The sequence below is a fragment of the Panthera onca genome, chromosome B3, assembly GCF_046562875.1.
Source record: "Panthera onca isolate mPanOnc1 chromosome B3, mPanOnc1 haplotype 2, whole genome shotgun sequence".
NCBI lineage: Eukaryota > Metazoa > Chordata > Mammalia > Carnivora > Felidae > Panthera > Panthera onca.
This window is the reverse complement of record NC_138344.1, coordinates 29,750,300-29,769,620: the sequence shown is the minus strand read 5'-3', so window position 1 is coordinate 29,769,620 and position 19,321 is coordinate 29,750,300. Positions and strand designations below refer to the sequence as shown.

Sequence of the window (19,321 nt, the reverse complement as noted above, 5' to 3'; positions counted from 1 at the left end):
CTGATATAGATTTTGAAGAACCTAATAACAAAAACAAATAGTATCATGCTAATGAAACTGGTTATTTCTAATATCCCAACTTCAGTAAGGCTGACAAGTGACAAGTGAGTGATGATGGTGTATCTTTAAATCTTAAACTGCTATCACCAGATAGGTGTTGTAGGTTAAAATGAAAACCTTATACTTTAGGTACCAGGGTAAGCAAGCTATCAGTATGGTGTAAGAGTTTACAATTTGCATTCACACTTCACATCAGCAAAGATGGGGACAACAGAGAGGTAGGCAGATGCTGTTAATTCTATCAAAAAGAGCTTCAGTCTTTCCCAAATACTCATTGAGGACTTGCTAAGCCCCCTGACTGCTATGTGTGCCATAGAAGACACAACTTTAGTCTGGAAGAAGATTAACAGAATATGTAGCTGACCTCTTCCCCCACAAATAAAAGTAATTAAAAACATTTTTTTTAAATGTTTATTCATTTTTGAGAGAGACAGACAGTGGGGGAGGGGCGGAGAGAGGGAGACCCAGAATCCAAAAGCAGGCTCCAGGCTCTGAGCTGTCAGCACAGAGCCCGATGAGAGGCTCAAACCCACGAACTGCAAGATCATCATGACCTGAACCGACGCTGGCATTCCACCAACTGAGCCACCTAAGTGCCCCAAAGTAATTAAAAAAAAAAAAAAAAAAAAAAAAAAGGAAGACTATCTGTAGGTAAGAGCTAGGAAAGCAAATTCCTCACCTTGTCACTTTTCTTCCCCCCCACAAAGGTGAATAAATGGATCCCCTGAATGAGGTTGAAACTGACAAATACTTACCAAGTATGATTTTAATTTCAATAGAATGGACAGTAAACGATATCACTGATAACTAACCAGCTCTACTACTGATTTCAACCTGTGTAATTCTTAGGGTTATTTCTAGCACAAAACAGCAAGACTACATTTGTTACAATAGCAACCGAAGTAGGTCAAGTGTACATTCAATTATAACTTGATTCTTTTATCAAAAAAAGAAAAAAAAAATAAGAATATGTAGCAAGAATAATTTAAGTTTTGAGAACACTCACTATCAAAATCTAAGAACGAATAAGGTGAGATCATGTATAATAACAAAACCTATGTGAAATATCTGGGAGATCAAAGAAAAACAAACAAACATATAAAAAGATAGGACATTTCATTTTTAATCAGTCAAAAATGAAGAGTTCTGGACAATGTCAAATTCCACACACCATAACGCTATAGTTACACATTAAATATAATTACTATCTATACATATGCAAAAATATAGTTCTATTTCATACAATAAAACCCTTTATAGAAACCATTTTAAAATTAAGCAGAACTTCTCAACATTAAAATGTGAGGTGTAAGTCCTTCTAAAGGTTCCTTTAAAGGTTTTAAAACAAAATGCTAAATCTAAAAACAATGTCCTTTCTGTCAGTTCCAAAGTTAAATCTACTTAAAACAAAAGAAAAACTGATAGCTCAGTCACATACTATTTAAATAATATTGTTCAGGCATCTCTAAAATCCTGCATTTTTTTCAAGTATGGAAATAGAACTCAAATATCCCACGATACAGTACTAAACAGATGGAATATTTAGGAAAGACTTTGTTGTCATATGGCACAATATTGTTTTATTCCTTCAATATATTTTGAAATAAATACCAGGTTTGGTTCTGTTCTTCTAAAAGGCCAAAATTACAATTTACATTTAAAATCATTTTGACTGTGTTAAGACTTGAGTGTAAAATATAACATCAATATTTTATCACAAAAGTAAAGCTGGTAACAAATTATAAAAGAGACAGTACTCTACTCAGATCTACCCAGGGATTAAAGCTCATCGTGATAGAAATACTCATCATGAAGCTGTCTGCCATAATCTGTAGCTTCACTGGTAAGAAACAAGTCCTGGTTCTCCAGAATCTCTGCTTCAGAGAGCTTTCTGTCACTATTCAAATCCATTTCATCAATTAGGTGAAGAGCCTTTAAAACAAAACAAAACAAAACAAAATAAAACCAAAAGGTGTCAAGTATAAGTTTTCAGCAAGATGTTCACATTTCAATGTGATTGGATTTGTCAAAATCATTCAGGTGTGCCAAATACTCATTACTATCTCAGTATCTCAAAATATTACACATTATAACCAAGCTATCTACCGCTTCTCTTACTATCTCCTTTCTTAATTTCTGCTAGGTTCTGCCTCCTCCCTACTCAAATCCAATTCAGGATACCTCAAAGTTAAGCAAAATTAATATAACCCACTTTGGGCCCTTATAGGTAAAGTATAAACTTTTATTGTTCTATTCACTGTACTATCAAATTAATACATGATATAATCTTAACTTCCTTGACAATCTAAAACAGTTCACAGATTTAAGTCAAGAAATTGCAATGCATGGATCCTAAAGAAACAATGATTCCATTACTTCTTTCTTCAGCTTATGGCTTTGAACTTCTTTTCTATTAATAGCACCAAATCTGGGGAAGAGGAGAATATATAGTCACTTTTTAACACTCACCTCTTCTTGTGCAATTCCTTGATTATTGGGTACTACCCAAGACAACAGCTCTTGGGGGTCAAGCCTGCCATCGGTATCTTTGTCATAATCATTCAGGAATCTATCTTTCTCAACCAGTATCCACTCTGGATCCTCATTTGCTGCTTAATTAAAAAAATAAAACACAATATGCATACACAAGAATAGAACCTGTATCCAATAAGAAGTTTGGTACATCCCTAGAATAAAGGAAATGAATTTAAAGCTTACTACATCAAGGAAGCCCAATGAAACAGATCTACATATCTGAAAAGTCCTAAAATAAGTATACACTATATAATTTTCAAAAGTGACATGTAAGTCTAAATGACCCAGAGTTTTTATTTTTTATTAAAGGTTTGTTTTTTTTTTTGAGAGAGAGAGATAGAGAGAGAGAATGAGCAGGAAAAGGACAGAGAAGGAGAGGAATAGAGGATCAGAAGCGGGCTCTTTGCTGACAGCAGAGAGCCTGACATAGAGCTCGAACTCACGAGAACTCATGAACTGTGAGATCATGACCTGAGCCAAAGTAGGACACTTAACTGAGTGAGCCACCCAGGTGCCCCACCACTCAGAGTTTTTAAAATGATGTATATTATCACAACAAGTTAAGTCTGTTAACTGCTGCTAATTGTTCTGGTATCTAGTTTCCCCACATTTGAGCGGGGTACATGTACCCATGTACACATTACATGTACATCATGCGGCTATATAAAGCTTGCCATGTGTGCTTATAAAGTAACATGTGTAATTTTAAAGTGAAATTCACACTAAGTGATGCTTTGAAGCAACAATTCCAAAAAGACCGCTGTGAAAATAAAAAGCTGCACATGCAGACTCCTCAAATTTCAAACACTCAGTAAGACGCCATCCATGGTCTATACCAGTAATTATAGTATTTTGTTTCTTTTTCTTTTAAGATCTACATGCAAAGGTACAGGATTTTGTTTAAAAATATCAACCTCTACCTCCTTGCCCATTTGAATTGATAATTATGTTACGTTTGTTTGGAAAGGAAGAAAACTCTTTGAATCTACAAGTGGAACTAAAAGTGAGATAGCATTCTCACATAAGCCATGAGTCTGTTTTGCTTATATTATATTTACTCGGCAGAACAAGCAGAAATCAGGCACAATTCTTCTTGTTCCATTTCCCTCTGTCAAACAGACCTCAAACAGAGTAAGGCTCTCTCCCAATTCCTTTCTTCTTTAATTCCCATTTTTCCTTCCTCCTTCCACACATCCCAGGGTACTTACTTGGATCCCGCCTGTAGTCACCAAGAAATTCTTCCAAACTAACAAATCCATCACCATTTTTGTCATGTTCTTCTAAAGCCTCTTGAATGACAAATTCCTATTGTATGTTCGTAAACAACAACAACAACAACAACAATTAATTACAAAATTTTCCCACCACCATCTGGATCCATCCCAGTACAGAAGTTCTTTAGGAATAATCATTTCAATTGTCCATACTTGCAAGACAATCTTTCTAAACTGGAATTTAGAAGCAGGAATAAAACCACAAATATTAAATAGTTTTAAATTCAATGTCTTTAAGCTTCTGCTATTGAGAAGAACTCCACTTCACCCTCCTAAACAACCTGAACACTAAACTCACAATCCTATTTTCTGCACATTCCCCTCCTTCTCCAGAAGGACACCTCTTATCACCTAGGTCTCCTTCAGCTCCACTTTTCGTCTAGTCCATTAACAAACCCAAAAGAACCCCCATTTTAGATCCCTTTGCGTGGAAGTGTTCTGCCTCTAGATCTAAGTGAAATGTGTCAGTCCCCCATAAACCTACACCTCCTTTCTTCCTCTTCCACCAAATCTACCCCATCCACCCCAAACTGCCCCAAATCTGCTCCTCATTCTTATCATGGCTTATCAACCAATCCTCTCTAACCCAAAGATTACACGCTTTCTAGTTACATTTGACCCAAGGTGACCTGTTTAATGGCCAGCTCTTTCAGGCCTTCCCTTATTACCTTCCTGTATCTTCTTGTACCCTTTTCTTACTTTGCCAATCTCCACCCTGTATAGCAGACCCACATCACTTTCTCCTTTATTCCACAATCATAAAGTCTAAAAGAAAGAGAAACACAAATACAAATACAAACCTAACGCTTATAAATTAATTTTATTCCTTTCAGTGGGCTCTCACTGCAGTTTGGAAGTCTGTCTCTGCTTCAGTTTCCCTAACACATACTCTAAAGCTGTTTTTTGAAAATTCCACTTTGGGCCTGACTACAATTCTATCCAAATACTCTCCCATTTTTCCAAACAAGGTACAGGTCTTCTGAGAGATAGAGCGTGAATGGGGAAGGGAGAGAAGGGGACAGAGGATCTAAACCGGCTCCACACTAACAGCACAGAGCCCGATGTGGGGCTTGAACTCATGAACTGTGAGATCATGACCTGAGCTGAAGTCAGAAGCATCTGACTGAGCCACCCAGGTGCCCCAAGGTATGCCTGTTTATCAGCATTGCATCCTCACCTTTAATTACCTCTATTTTTATGCCTATTCCTCTCATCCTTCTCTTCAATCTCAGGAATTTGCTGTCTTTCCCCTTTCTCTAGGGTGAATCCCTCAACATTCTTCCTAGGAAGACTTTTCCCATACTTTTCCATTTCCTGAGTGTTTTCTTTCACTCTTAACTCTGGCCTCTCCTAAGGCTCCAATCTCTTCTCATCAGCTTCTTCTTCTATGCCTTTAACACATTCAAGTCCCCAGGACTTTGCTATACTCTTTAATTACCATCCTGGATTCTTTGATGCCTAGCTTCTTATGGGTTACATTTATTACTTTGTCCTCACGACCTGCTGCCACCCAAACACCTTTCCACCTGGATTCTAGCATCACAACTGTAACAAAAACATATTCTCAAAAGTCTCTAATTCTAGCCAAACCCAAAGGCTTCCTTTACATCTGCATGAAATAACTTAAATACAAGTTGTTAGTTTTCTAAAAATCAAATGTTACAGATTTTATATATAGAAATCAGGGGATCTTAACCTGGATATCCAAAGATTAGTTTTAGAGAATCTGAGAATCTCCTGAAATTATAATCCCATATTTTGTGTGTAGGAGCCTATGTGATTTTTCTGGGATAGTCTACAGGTTGCTCCATATTTTTAAAGGAGTCTTGGGGCGCCTGGGTGGCACAGTCGGTTAAGCGTCCGACTTCAGCCAGGTCACGATCTCGCGGTCTGTGAGTTCGAGCCCCGCGTCAGGCTCTGGGCTGATGGCTCGGAGCCTGGAGCCTGTTTCCGATTCTGTGTCTCCCTCTCTCTCTGCCCCTCCCCCGTTCATGCTCTGTCTGTCTCTCTCTGTCCCAAAAATAAATAAAAAACGTTGGAAAAAAAAAAAAAAAAAAAGAAAACATTAAAAAAAAAAAAAAAATAAAAAAAAAAAAAATAAAGGAGTCTGTGATCCCATACAAGTTAAGAATCACTGTAATCCCATACAAGTTAAGTAATCCTCTTGGGAGACAACAGACTTATTTCAATAATGTTGCCATGATTAAAAGAAATTTTGGGGGGCACCTGGGTGGCTCAGTCGGTTAAGCATCTGACTCTTGATTTCAGCTCAGGCATCTCATGGTCGTGAGATGAGGCTAAACCTGCTTGGGATTCTCTCTCTCCCTCAAAAAAAAAAAAAAAAAAAAAAAAGGAAATTTTGGAACTACATGAATGAAAGTACTTTAAATTCTAACTTTTAATCCAAAGTAAAACCATCTAGTTGATCTTGTACTCTGCCTTTTCCTTTATCAAATATATCTTTAAATGGAAAAAGGGATACACCAAAACAAATTAAGGTAAATAAGAATTAATGAAGCTGCTTTGAATGAGACACCACTTTTTGGTCACATATCTTATGTGCCACAGTCACGTAAGTGGGAGTCAACTCCCACTTGGCATATCCTGTCCCGTCCTGACACAACCCATTCTGTCAATGGTACTACTGTTTTGATCATTTTTATACAAGCTCAAAACCTCACAGTCCTCTCTAGCTTTTCCTTTCTCTTCCCACACTTATTTAGTCAGTCAACATTCTTGCTGTGTTTTCTTCAAAATGTTGTTCATGCCTATTTCGTTCCATTGCCACATTGTACTCTGGGGCCGTGGCACATGATGCCCAAATTATTTCATTGTTTTCACTGGTCATTCCCCTCCTCAGTCTTCAATTCAATTGTTCCTTATTCCCCAGAGAATCAATAACTGCCTGCCATGCTAGGGTTCAATTAGCTAGTCTTAACTTAATTTTGGCACTTAAACAAACTGTGCCCAGCATTGTTCTAAAACTAGGTCGTGTGTTTTGTGCCAGGTGAGAAATCAGAAGCCTCAGTGGCAAATGTGGTCGCAATTGTGGTGTCTTGCCGCTGGGCTATGGAGAAAAAGGTTAACTGCAGCCTTGTTATTCAAGGCAGCAGCTTTTGGCCATGACCCATTTAATATAAAGCTATGTTCCCTCCTTGAAATATCTTCCCTCCCTGAAATATCCAGAGAACCAAGCCACACAGCTGGAGGCTGAGGCTAGGCAACAGACCTCAATATTGAATGTTTAGTCTATTTTTTTATAAGGCTATTTGTTATATTAGCCTTTACAATAGTAAAGTTAACTAGCCTTTACAATAGTTTCTGTTCTCAAGAAGCTTGCCGCGTCATAGTAGGGACTCAATCAATGTTTGTTGAGCTAAATTCTAGAGTTCAACAAAAATTCTGAAGAACTGGTAATTCTTTTAAGTACTAAAGTGATGAGAGGGATCATTCCTCACGCTGCAAACATGTTATTCAGCAGCGGCTACACCTACACCCCTCACCAACACCCTAGGAAAAGGGATCCGAAGGTGATATGTTTTCCCAGACCTGAAGTTTTTACAAGTGATGTCGTAAACTAAATAGAAGTACTGATGCTACTGATACTGGAAAACAGAAAAGTGTGAAAGCTACAAAAGGACAAGGAAGGCAATGAAAGTAATGTGGTTATAAGGGAGAAAACAGCCAAGGGAAGCATGCCACTCACACATTTGACAGAGATTTGCCTTCTCCCTCCTAATCAGCACTCCTCCCCGATCAGCAGAAATCCTTTCCCACCTCTCATCTTAAGTAGGGAGATCTTTGGATCTTGGGTTCTCTTAAAAATTCTCATTGCTAGACGATTCATTTTAACAACTTAGAAAAAAACAGGTTTTAAAGTTTTGGTTACTCAAGAATTCTCTTAAAACTTCCTTACCGTCATATAATCAACTTCTTCAGGATGCTCAAAAGCAATAAATTCCTCAAGATTCAAACCAGGACCAGAATCTTGGTTCGCTTTCTCAAATCGCTTCTTGTCCTTTAAATGAAGCTTTGAAAATTAAACATTGAATTTATTTAAGGTCTCATCCACACAACATCATTACACATACTTTGAAAAATACATACTATGTGAAATCTGAAGTACATTCTCGTACATTATCTTCACATTGCCCTTTTGAAGGTAGGTTAGACAAATTAACAAACATTTATGAGAAGCAACTGAGACACAGACTCTAGAGTCAGAGACTCAGATCTGAATGCCAGCAATGCCACTTACCAGCTGTGGTAAGAGCACGATGCTTAACCTCTCTGGTTTCCTCAGCTATAAAATCAGGATAAAAATCTCCATTAAGCAATTGGGATGAGAATCCCTCTCAAGCAATTAGTAAACCTTAGCATTTAAAAACTGTTACATATTACTATTATTGATAGAAAACTGAAATTAAATGATTGAGAAAGATGTCAGAAATACAGCTGGTATGCTGAACTTTGATCCTCCCTGTTCTTCTACAGTACTACACATTATCTTCTTTAACAATCTCAACTTTTCCGAATGCCCCAAAAGCAATAAATTCAGACTATGTATTAATTCTTGATATATCATTTTCAAATAATTTCTGGTCCTTGGAATGACTTTTCAAAAATGTTAACAGATTTTAGAAAAATAGTCCTCTTATGAGAATACTTCTGGTATATGTATCTAATATTTGAAAGTCTATTGTTGGTAGGCCCTTTAGAGTGCTAATAATTACTCAGGTACAAACACATCAAAAGGTGAAACGGACCTATTTTGAGGTTAAGTAAACATACTTTTTTACTTTCTCACACCATCTTCCTTTTTTTCCTTTTGTAAAGTATGCACAAGTAGTAAATCAAGAAGCAGCTATTAGAGACAAGGCTGTTTTTAATGCATTTCTCAAAAGGAATTCTGTAATCAAAAACCTTGGAAGCCAATAGTGCTATATTGCTAATCTTGCATAAATTCTATTTTGAGAATTTATGGGAAAAACTTTCCTTTCTGTAAACTGTATGTATTAAACAGCACATGAAAAAAAAAACACAATTTCAAATATTTTGGAAGTTTTTAATATATGTATCTCATTGTTGAAAATAAATGCTCTTTTCAGTTTTCTAGAATAGAGGTTAGGTAGCAGTCATTTACTGAAACACTAGTTCTTTTAAAATGACTGATTTACAGTGGAGAGGCTCACTTCTTCCCCCAAAGAGTTCATCTTTTAAACCATCCAGATCCCACTAGCCAGTTATTACTAAATCATGACAGAAAGAAAAAAAAAAAAAATAACAACAACCTTGTTTCCAAATAGCTGCTTTTAACTTAATGTTTCCTAATTTCACATAACTAGACCAAATAATTTACATTTGCTGTTCAGGGGCTTAACATAGGAAAAAGTAGACAAGAATTTGAGGTACTTTGTTGAGTCAATCAAGTTCTTTCTGAATAAACTACTATTCAAAATACCAAGTGCTTAGATTTCCTTATGAAAGAACCCTTCAGTTTGGAGCAAAAAGGTCCATGTTTCAGCAGCGGGAGCTGAATTTGGTCAAATTTGCCTATGGAAAGAAAGGATCTCTTTCAACAAGCTCAGATTGTTTTTTAAAAAATTAAGGAAAGTAGTTTTCTTGTTCATATTTCTCAGATTTTTAAAATCAAATGAAATAATGAGATTTTAAAAAACAGTTTTATTCATGGTTATTTGAAGAAAACAATTTAAGAGCAACTCAAATTAAAGAAGCCAATACACAGGAAGATTGTTTTTCCAAAGTGGCAAAAGATTACAACAAAAAAGGCTGTCAGCTTCATAAAACCTCAACAGTCTTCTGTGTAAAAACACTGTATTTTAGTGGAGAGTAGAAAGTGCTACATACAGTTAGTAAAAAGGTAGAAATGACCATAATCATTTATTTTTATATTGTCACAGAAACTTGTGAAGAACAAAACTGCCATCTTTTGGTAGACTAATGATTTTACACGAGGAAATATAAAACCTGTGATGCCAGAACAAAAGTCTAGGTCTTAAAAATTCTGATCAGCCACGTGCCAGATTCTATCTTACATAAATAAATATTGCTTGTACATGCACATTCAGCAGCTGGCTTTAAAAGTTAGACCAATTGAACTTTTGCCAGGTAGATGCCCAAACTTTAATTATCCTGCCTAAAAGTGCTGACTATTATTGTTCACCATAACGTAAAGAAATGCTTTTTCAAGCATTTTACAGCCTTAGAGGACCATTATTACAGGTTATCTCTATTCTCTACATGGAAAGTTACTAAAAATAAGATAAAATTCAGGCATCAAATTGATTTTTGTTTAATAGGCTTCCATATAGAAAAATTTTATTTTATTTAGATATGCAATTACTTTTGATGATTAGTTATGGTATAATGTTAAGTCTGTAACTTTGAGTAAGACTGATTCATTCTTCATCCTTGTTGATTTTTATTTTGAAGAATAATACATACGTTTCTGAGTTCATCTTTATAATCCATATCCACTTTGAGGGGGTTATATATAACAAATTCTAATAAAGTATTATCAATGGAACTTCATATAGAGACATGAAGAGAGAGACATGAGATAACACCTGGTGCAGAGATATTCCTGGGTTGTCAAAGAATAACCAGTAGGACTTCCATCGAGAAGTGTTCATTTTAGGGATCCATCAATTCCTTTACACTATTAAGATCTAATTCACTCTTAAAAAGTAGAGTCTTATAATCAAAATGTACTGAGTACCTTGGTGGCGAACCCATTATCAGAACCACACATTTTTTAAAAGAAAAACTGTTCTTAAGTAGATTATATTAATGAGTCATGTATCCCTTCAAAGTGAAGATTTTTTTCTCAACACCATCATCTATTACTAATCACCCTGTTCCAAGAATATAGACTCAAGAAACCACATATAAACATTTCTCATGTTTTGATGGAATAGTTATTAAATCTTTTGGGTGCCAAAAGAAAAAAAAAGACACAATTATAGTCTGATGCTGGTAAGATTTTAAAATATTGTATTTAACTTCTCTCTTGTTACCTAGCAGTTAAGTCATTATATCATTCCATGGTTTGGTTTTAGAGAAGTCTCAGAACTCAAACAATACTTTTAAGATTAATTGATTCCTATAGGATATCTAGGAGACAGGCAAATCCCAAATCTCATTATTGTTTGTTTCTTTTTTAGCATTAAGTAGTAAAAAGACTAATTTCCACTCTCTGTAGTCCACTGTAAGATGAAGACCCAAATAAAGAGGAAAAAAGGGAAAAGGAATCTTAACTAATCTAAAGCTGATATAGTTAACCAATTCTTCAATAATTTTTAAAAGCTAATTATGTATTAAATATAAACCTATGTGAATCACACATGCTTTCTTCAATAATATTCTTTTGTGGGGCACCTGGGTGGCTCAGTCGGTTAAGTGTCAAACTTCAGTTCAGGCCATGATCTCATGGTTCCTGAGTTCGAGCCCCACATCAGGCTCTGTGCTGACAGCTCAGAGCCTGGAGCCTTCTCCAGATTCTGTGTCTCCCTCTCTCCTGCCCCTCCCCCAATCATACTCTGTCTCTCTCTTAAAAATAAACATTAAAATAATATTCTTAACCGTCTGAGCCACCCAGGCACCCCTAAAATATTATTCTTTTGTTTACTGTTTAATATTCTGTTGACCTACCCAACTGCTACTATTTATTGCTATCTCTCCATACTATTATTATCCTCATTTTTTGAGATGAGGAAACTGAGGCATAGGGAGGTTTAATAGCTTACCCAAAGCTGCACAATTGTTAAGCTGTACAGCTGGATGTGAAGCCAGGCAGACTGGCTCCAAGGCTGAAGCCCTTAACCTCTACACTGGTGGCATACACATAGCATAATCATTAGCAGAAAAAACAATCCACTTTGAGTTAGTGATGGCCTATAGAGCTCAAGTGGCCAATATGATTCTGAAATAAATAGAATGTATAATGATAAATATGGCCACAACAAAACCTAAAAAGTAGACACCATAATGGAATATTAAAGAATGGAAGAGGCTCAAATGTTATACAAGTATCCTTGACTAATATTTTGGGATGTAATAATTTGCAACAAGGTGTTTAGTTTAATTGAATCAGTTACTTTGTTTATTCATTTATTTAAAAAAAAATTTTTTTAACATTTATTTATTTTTGAGACAGAGAGAGACAGAGCATGAATGGGGGAGGGTCAGAGAGAGAGGGAGACACAGAATCCGAAACAGGCTCCAGGCTCTGAGCGGTCAGCACAGAGCCCGTTGCGGGGCTTGAACCCATGGACCGGACCGTGAGATCATGACCTGAGCTGAAGTCAGACGCTTAATGGACTGAGCCACCCAGGCACCCCTCATTTATTTTTTAAATAGGCTCCATGCTGGGTCCCTAACACAGGACTTGAACTCAGGACTCTGAGATGAAGAGTTGGACACTTAACTGACTGAGTCACCCAGGTGCCCCTGGGTTTATTTTTTCCACATAGAAAAAACTATTCAAAAAAAGTCTTTAGAGTTACCTTTGAAATATAAAAGTTCATATTGAAATAGCAATTTCTTAAGCTTATTTTCCTTTGTGTTAAGAAGTTCGTACAAATTAATAATTAAAAGTTCTTATTAACTCCTAAATAAAAATTGTCTTCCTCACCTCTGTTTAAGAAGCATTAGAACCTGTGTGGCTCAGTCAGTTAAGTGACCGATTCTTGCTTTTGGCTCATGTCATGATCTTACGGTTTGTGAGTTCCAGCCCTGAGTCGGGCTCTAAAGCTGGCAGCATGGAGCCTGCTTGGGATTCTCTCTCTCTCCCTCTCTCTCTGCTCCTCCCCTGCTCACGCTATCTCTGTCTCTCTCAAAATAAATAAACTTAAAATTAAAAAAAATACTTTTTTAAAAAAAGCATTAGAACAAGACATATTTTAATTATGACAAATTAAACCATGAGAATCAACAAAACTTATAGTGACACTGAATCTTCAAAAATGAGTTACTTTAAATGGTACAGCCTCTATGGAAGACCATATGGCAGTTCTTCAAAAAATTAAAAATATAAGTACTACACAATCCAGCAATTCCATTTCAGGGTGTATATCCCAAAGAATTAAAAGCAGGATCTCAAAGAGGTATTTGTACACCCATGCTCATAGCAACATTATTCACAAGAGCCAAAAAGTTGAAGCAACCCAAGTGTCCATGGATAAACAAAGTGTGGTATATACACACAATATGTCCATGGATATACATGTGGTACATACATACGATAGAGTATCATTCAGTCTTAAAAAGGAAATTCTTACACATACTACAACATTATGAGGACATGATGTTAAGTGAAGTAAGCCACTCACAAAAAGACAAAAATATGTATGATTCCACTTATATGAGGTTCCTAGAATAATCAAATTCAAAGACAGAAAATACAATGGTGACTGCCAGGGACCCAGGGGAGGAGGAATGGGGAGTTGTTGTTTTATGGGTTTAGAATTTCAGCTTTGCAAGGTGAAAAGAGTTCTGGAGATTGGTTGTATTAACAATGTGAATGTACTTAACACTACTGAACTGAACACTTAAAAATGGTTAAAATGGGGGTGGCTGGGTGGCTCAGTCAGTTAAGCATCTGGCTTCAGTTCAGGTCATGATCTCATGGTTCATGAGTTCAAGTCCCGCATCAGGCTCTCTGCTGTCAGTGCAGAGCCTGCTTCAGATCCTCTGTCCCCGTCTCTCTGCCCCTCCCCTGCTCATGCTCTCTCAAAAATAAAAATAAACATTTAAAAAATTTAAAAAAATGGTAAATTTTAAGTGTATTTTATTACAATTAATTTTTTCAAATAGTTATTTTATATAAAACTATCTGTTTACAAATGGGAATGGGCCCCTAGTCTTAGTCAATATGATATAAAACTGTTCAATAATAACAAAAAATAAAATACTGAGGTACATATTCAAAATACACTAAAAAGCAACTGTAGCAATGAGGACAAATGATGCAGCTGGGAAAAAAAAAATGCAAGGATAATTTAGGTAGTCCGGAATAAGAGTCCTGAATCCGGTGAGAAAGGAAGCCATCAAAATGACCACTGAAGTGGAACAGGTGATTGCCCAGAGGACAAGGCAATCCCAGTCTATAACCTCAGAACCTCTTGTGCTCATTCATGCAGGAAGGGAAAGTGAACTGATAGATCAAAAGGAACAGCCCATGCATGCATACTCACCTGCCGAAAAGACTCCTCTTCTGCATCATCCAGAGCAGTGTTCTCATCAAAGTCAATCACACGATCATACATCTGAATGTTGTATTCATCCCATGACACACTACCGTCACCGTTTTTGTCATATTCAACAAACTGTTGTTTCGCTTCTTGCATAGCATAATGTTTGAAAGACATCTGAATCCACGAACTGAGTTCACCTGTGAGAATTTCCCAGAACACAATGAATGTTGATGGTAATTCTGGTATTTACAGAAGTGAACGTTTCTAAACTTTATCTAAAAGAAAAAAATCCTGAGTGTTTTCAAATACTGAGAGAGAATTAGCCTAGTTGTATTCAATAGAAATAGGAGTAGAAGGTGGTGAGAGCAGTTTGGAATCTAAGAATATAATATTATGTGATCCAAATAGAATGCAAACTCTGAGTACAGAGTTTGGGTATGTTTTGTTCATTAAGGTACTCTAAATGCCTAGAAATGCCTGGCTCAATAAGTTATTTGTTAAATGAATTACCAATTAGCCAAAATAGTATTTGACTTTTAAAAATTATCCACAAAATTGCAGATGACCTTTGCTAACTATCACAGATCTCTTGGGAAGTACAAATATGTTAATAACTACCTATTTATTTTAATATGCATTAGAAATAAATTTTTCATTTATGAAAGTAACATAAAGTTTCCCTTTAAAATAAATTTCATGTTGAGTTGAATCAAAACCATATTAAGGAAGTAACAGATGGCAAGTAGCTATGGTCTAAATTGTGAAAATGTATTCAAGTGACTGATGTTTGAGAAACACTATTACAGTATATGTCCTTCAACCATGTCATAAAACTTCTGGGTGAAATTTTAACAGAAGTTATGGGTAGCATTTAGGATTTAAGCCCTCTTGCAACAGCTCTCTGTCTTATCTTGGTACCTGAAGACATGGGAGAAAGTTTCTAATCTCTAATGTCCACATTCAGATCAACTTTAAAAAAATCTATTCAGAGATATTTACTCTATTGCATTATAGAAAAAAGGTGGTGGGGGAAGAACATGAATATTTGCCAGGACAGCAGGAGTACACCATTTGGTTTAAAAGTGATATACCATTTGGTTTAGAGTGGTACTCCTCTACTGGTTTGGGGGAGGTCAAGTGGATAGAAAAGTGAAGACACTTTGTCTCTCCTGAAACTCTAAATTAGGGCAGAATAATTCAGTACATGGTAACCATGTATTGAACAATTATTATATATCAGGTCCTCTACATATGTTGTCTCTAATCTTCAAAGCAAGGCAATTCTAATCACTGTCCATTTCCGTTTCTAATCTAATTTATTTTACAGTTCAAGAAATTGCCATTTGGAATTGAGGACTCACAGCCAGTAAGCAGAATCCAGATTCAAACCTATGTCTGTTTCTAAAGCCCAAAATCCTTCCACAGAATTTCGGGCTCTCAAGAACCTGAGTCCAGTCCTACCTCTTACAGTGCAAATTAGCAAACTTCTCTGAAGGGTCCTTCAAGTACAATGAGGGTTTCTTCTGGTTTATTTAAAGAGATCATCATGACATAATAGAATACAGATTGGAAAAGGGACCAGAAACATGGGTTCACACTTGAGCTCTGCCATAAGGGGTAAGTTTACTCACCCAAGTTTTTGTTTTCTCATATGTAAAATGAAGATTTGAACTAAGTTCCTTTTGACTTTAAATTTAAAGTTTACTATTAAATATTTGAACATATCTAGGCCCTAATAGGTACCACAAAGTCTTCCAAATCAATTTTTTCTGTGTGCTTGCTAGTATAACCAAAGATAGACCTATTTTTAGTGGACAACTAGAGTCAAAGCTTTGTTTTTATTTGAAGTAGAGAACCCAAAACCTTAATATTTCTGAGGGCACCAATTTTACTGACAACACATCTTAAATTTACCAATTATTTTGTACTTCTCTGTCCAGCAATTTTCTTTATGATTGACTTCAGACGATGAGAAGCATTTAAATAAGAGTTATAGCAAAATATGGGATGCCTGGGTGGCTCAGTCGGTTAAGCATTCAACCTTTGGTTTCTGCTCAGGTGATGATCTCACAGTTTGTGAGTTTGAGGTCCACATAGGGCTCTGCACTGACAGCACAGAGCCTGCTTGGGATTATCTCTCTCCCTCTCTCTTCCCCTCTCATGCTCTCTTTCTTTCTCTCTAAATAAATAAATAAGCTTAAAAAAAAAAAGAGTTATAACAAAATATCTCCTGAATTTTTTTGGATGATCGACTTAGAAAGTTGAGAGGGTTTACCACTTGAATTAAGCAATGAAGAGAAACAGTTGCACAGCAATTTAATATTCTTTTAATAATCTGTGTATTTCATTTCTGACTGGAGAACCTACCTGAGAGCAAATTTTTTAAAGTAAACTCTACCAACTGAGCCAGCCAGGTACTCCTCATAAAAAAAAATAAAAAAAAAAAAATTAATGTTTATTTATCTTTGAAAGAGAGAAACAGAGCATAAGTGGGGGTGGGACAGTGAGAGAAGAAGACACAGAAACCAAAGCAGGCTCCAGGCTCTGAGCTGTCAGCACAGAGCCCAATGTGGGGCTTGAACCCATGAACCATAACATGATGACCTAAGCCGAAACTGGATGCTTAACCAGGTGCCCCTCAGATTTTTTTTTTAAGTGAAGGATATTAAAAGCTGAATTAAGAGCAAGAAATCTGGATTCTAATCCTGGCCACTCGTTTAAGAAAGGCACTTACCCCTCTGGACTTCAGTTTCTTCAGCTCTACAAAGAGAGGTGGACAAGATGATTCTAAGGCCCCTACCAGGTGTAGTTAGTTGTAATAAACATAATTTACATGCAACAGGTCTTTTTCTACTTATGAAAAAGAAGCAAATTCTTAAATTGCTAATGAAGCATATATCAAAAGAGCAATACAGCATGTAACACCATAAGGTTTTTGACATATTTCTCTAAAAGTCATATTGTTGACATTGATAAAAGTCATATGAGAAACAGGGTGTTTGCTCAATGTATGATTTACACATACCGTGTAGCGTCCACGATGTTCATATATTACCGGAGAGCACTGATTTTTACTTGGAACCCATGCCTAAAGATTTCCAGATAAAACCTACTCAACATGTTCCCCCCACCCCACCCCCGTCACAGTACCTCTCATTTGTTGCAACACTAGCAATCTACACTCAACAGATAGACCTGCTTAATAAAATGTTTATATTTCTATCTCCTACAAAGGGATTTCTCCCTAACATTGTTAGTTGTGTAGGACGTCCTTACTTTCGGTGAGGAAGCCATCTGAGTCCAAGTCAATTTTCTTTATGATTGACTTCAGTCTTTTGTGTTGCTCTTCAGGGGTAAGTTTAACATACTCATCGACTTCTTCCTTTGGGGGGGGGTAAGCAATACACAGGGGGGTAAAGCATTACCATCAGTGCGGTAAAATGGTGGAAAAAATAAGGCTACCAGAAGCCTCTCCTGTCCAGGGTTTTGGGGTGACCCACACTTGCTCTCCAAGGCCCCCACCTCCTACACACCTTCAGTGATCCTGCCCCGTGTCGGAAGGGTGAAAGGGTCCCGGCTCCCGGGCCGCTCTATTTCCTCAGGCTCAGAGGCCTCGGGGTCCCCCTGAGAGTGAGAGGCGCCCCGCCCGGACCCCATTGTCAGGCAGCCCGGGCCAGGCCTCGTCTGGCCGCCCCTCTTTGTCCCGGGACAAAGCCCGCCGCAGCCGCGGTGCGAGGCCCGGCCCTCCCAGCCCCCGGCCTGGCCACCTCACCTGGCCGCCCAACAGAGCCTCACGGTCGTATTCGCTGCGGTGCTCGCCCTGCGGGTAGTGCAGCTCCTCGGCGTCCCCGGCGCCGGCTGTCGCGGCACACAGCAACAGCAGCCCCAGCGCCGCGGGCCTCGGGCCCAGCTGCATCGCGCCGACCCGCCGCGGACACAGAGAGGCGAGGAAGGAGACCGGCGGGGGCTCAGGCCCGCGGCGGCGCTTCGCGGGCTGCTGCGGACCGGCGGTGCGGCGTATGTGGGGAGGAAGGAAGGAGACGCGGAGGGGGCGGTGGCCGTCTTTCCTCGGGCCGTAGGCGGCTGAGGCCTGAGCGACTACTGCGGTGTTGGGGCTGGCCAGCCCATGGCCTAAATGGCCCCGGCGGAGGGGCGGGGCGCCAGGCCGCGCCGCTGATTGGGCCGTCCGGCGCTGGGGGAGGGCCGCGGCGATGTGGCGGTCTGCTGCCGGTCCGAAAGCTCCACAGCGCTAGCGGTGGCTGCCGGGAGGGGAGACCCCCGCGGGCGCCTTCGTCTGCGCCAAGAAACCCTCAGAAAGCACGACCCCACCTTACTCCCTCCCTGTCTTTTCCCGTCAGTCTTGTTAATGGCAGAAATTCCTCACTCCATGTGTCCATCCGCCCTCGAGAAAAGCTGGAGATTTGGATCAAAAAAATATGGTACCTAGAAAAATGTTTATCTTGAGGAACCAACCAACAGTATGCATTTCCCAGTCTTCAAGTGTATGTCTACTTATTTATTTCACCAGAGCAGGAAGAACAAACCCAGCTGCTGAAGTCAGGTATTTGTAGCTGATGCTCAATTTCGTGACAGGTTCTGTGACCATGGCAAAGTTCCTTGGCCCTTGAAAACTTGTTTGCTTACTTATAAAATGGACGTCAATTGACCTTAAAGAGTTGTGAAGATTATATTAAATAAAATAATGCGTTTAGAACAGTAGCTGCAGCATATGGTAAAGTGTTCAATAAATGTGAGCTTACATCCATGTGGGTGAAAAAGTAGATGAATGGACAGGTGGCATAGCTTAGAAAGTACCTAGGAAAACCTTGATGAATAGAATGCATGTACTCGTAGCTTCTATTCCATGTGTGTCTACAGGTCTATGTAATTTCTGTACCTCATCCACACTAAACACAAAAAAAATTTGTAGGCTGCAGCTTGAGGCCTTTTCTTTCATTGACTGCTCCACTTAGGATCAGGCCTTTTCACACGGAAGAAAAGGCTTTCTGGGTTCTCTTTCACTTCCCACAGTTTCTATTTGGATTGGGAGTAAGAATCCTGTTCCAAACTGAAAAACTGAGTGGGCACAAATCAGACAAATTTCCTGGGTCAAGATGGAATTTTATTGTTTTTAGTCAGAGACCATTGAAAGGTTTACAGAGTAGACTAAGTTCAAATGGGATCTTTTCAGCGTTATAAGGAGCAATGCAAAATAAAGTTTTAAGTTTCAGAGTCTAA

The 19,321-nt window shown here is 38.1% G+C and overlaps 1 protein-coding gene across 2 annotated transcripts; it reads right to left on the bottom strand.

Moving 5' to 3' along the window:
- Window positions 1–1,159: 1,159 nt before the first annotated feature.
- On the bottom strand, window positions 1,160–18,183 carry RCN2 (reticulocalbin 2). 2 transcript variants are annotated; one of them, XM_060617957.2, is made up of 7 exons: window positions 17,856–18,183; window positions 17,360–17,465; window positions 14,084–14,280; window positions 7,786–7,899; window positions 3,804–3,900; window positions 2,530–2,672; window positions 1,160–1,992 (listed from the first exon to the last, which is right to left on the bottom strand). In XM_060617957.2, exons 1-7 carry the CDS (start codon window positions 17,997–17,999, stop codon window positions 1,840–1,842), a joined length of 954 nt encoding a protein of 317 aa, XP_060473940.1. In that variant the 5' UTR covers window positions 18,000–18,183; the 3' UTR covers window positions 1,160–1,839. The 2 variants fall into 2 exon arrangements, with proteins under 2 accessions (XP_060473940.1, XP_060473941.1); XM_060617958.2 differs by having other exon boundaries at window positions 2,530–2,669.
- Between the last annotated feature and the right edge of the window lie 1,138 nt (window positions 18,184–19,321).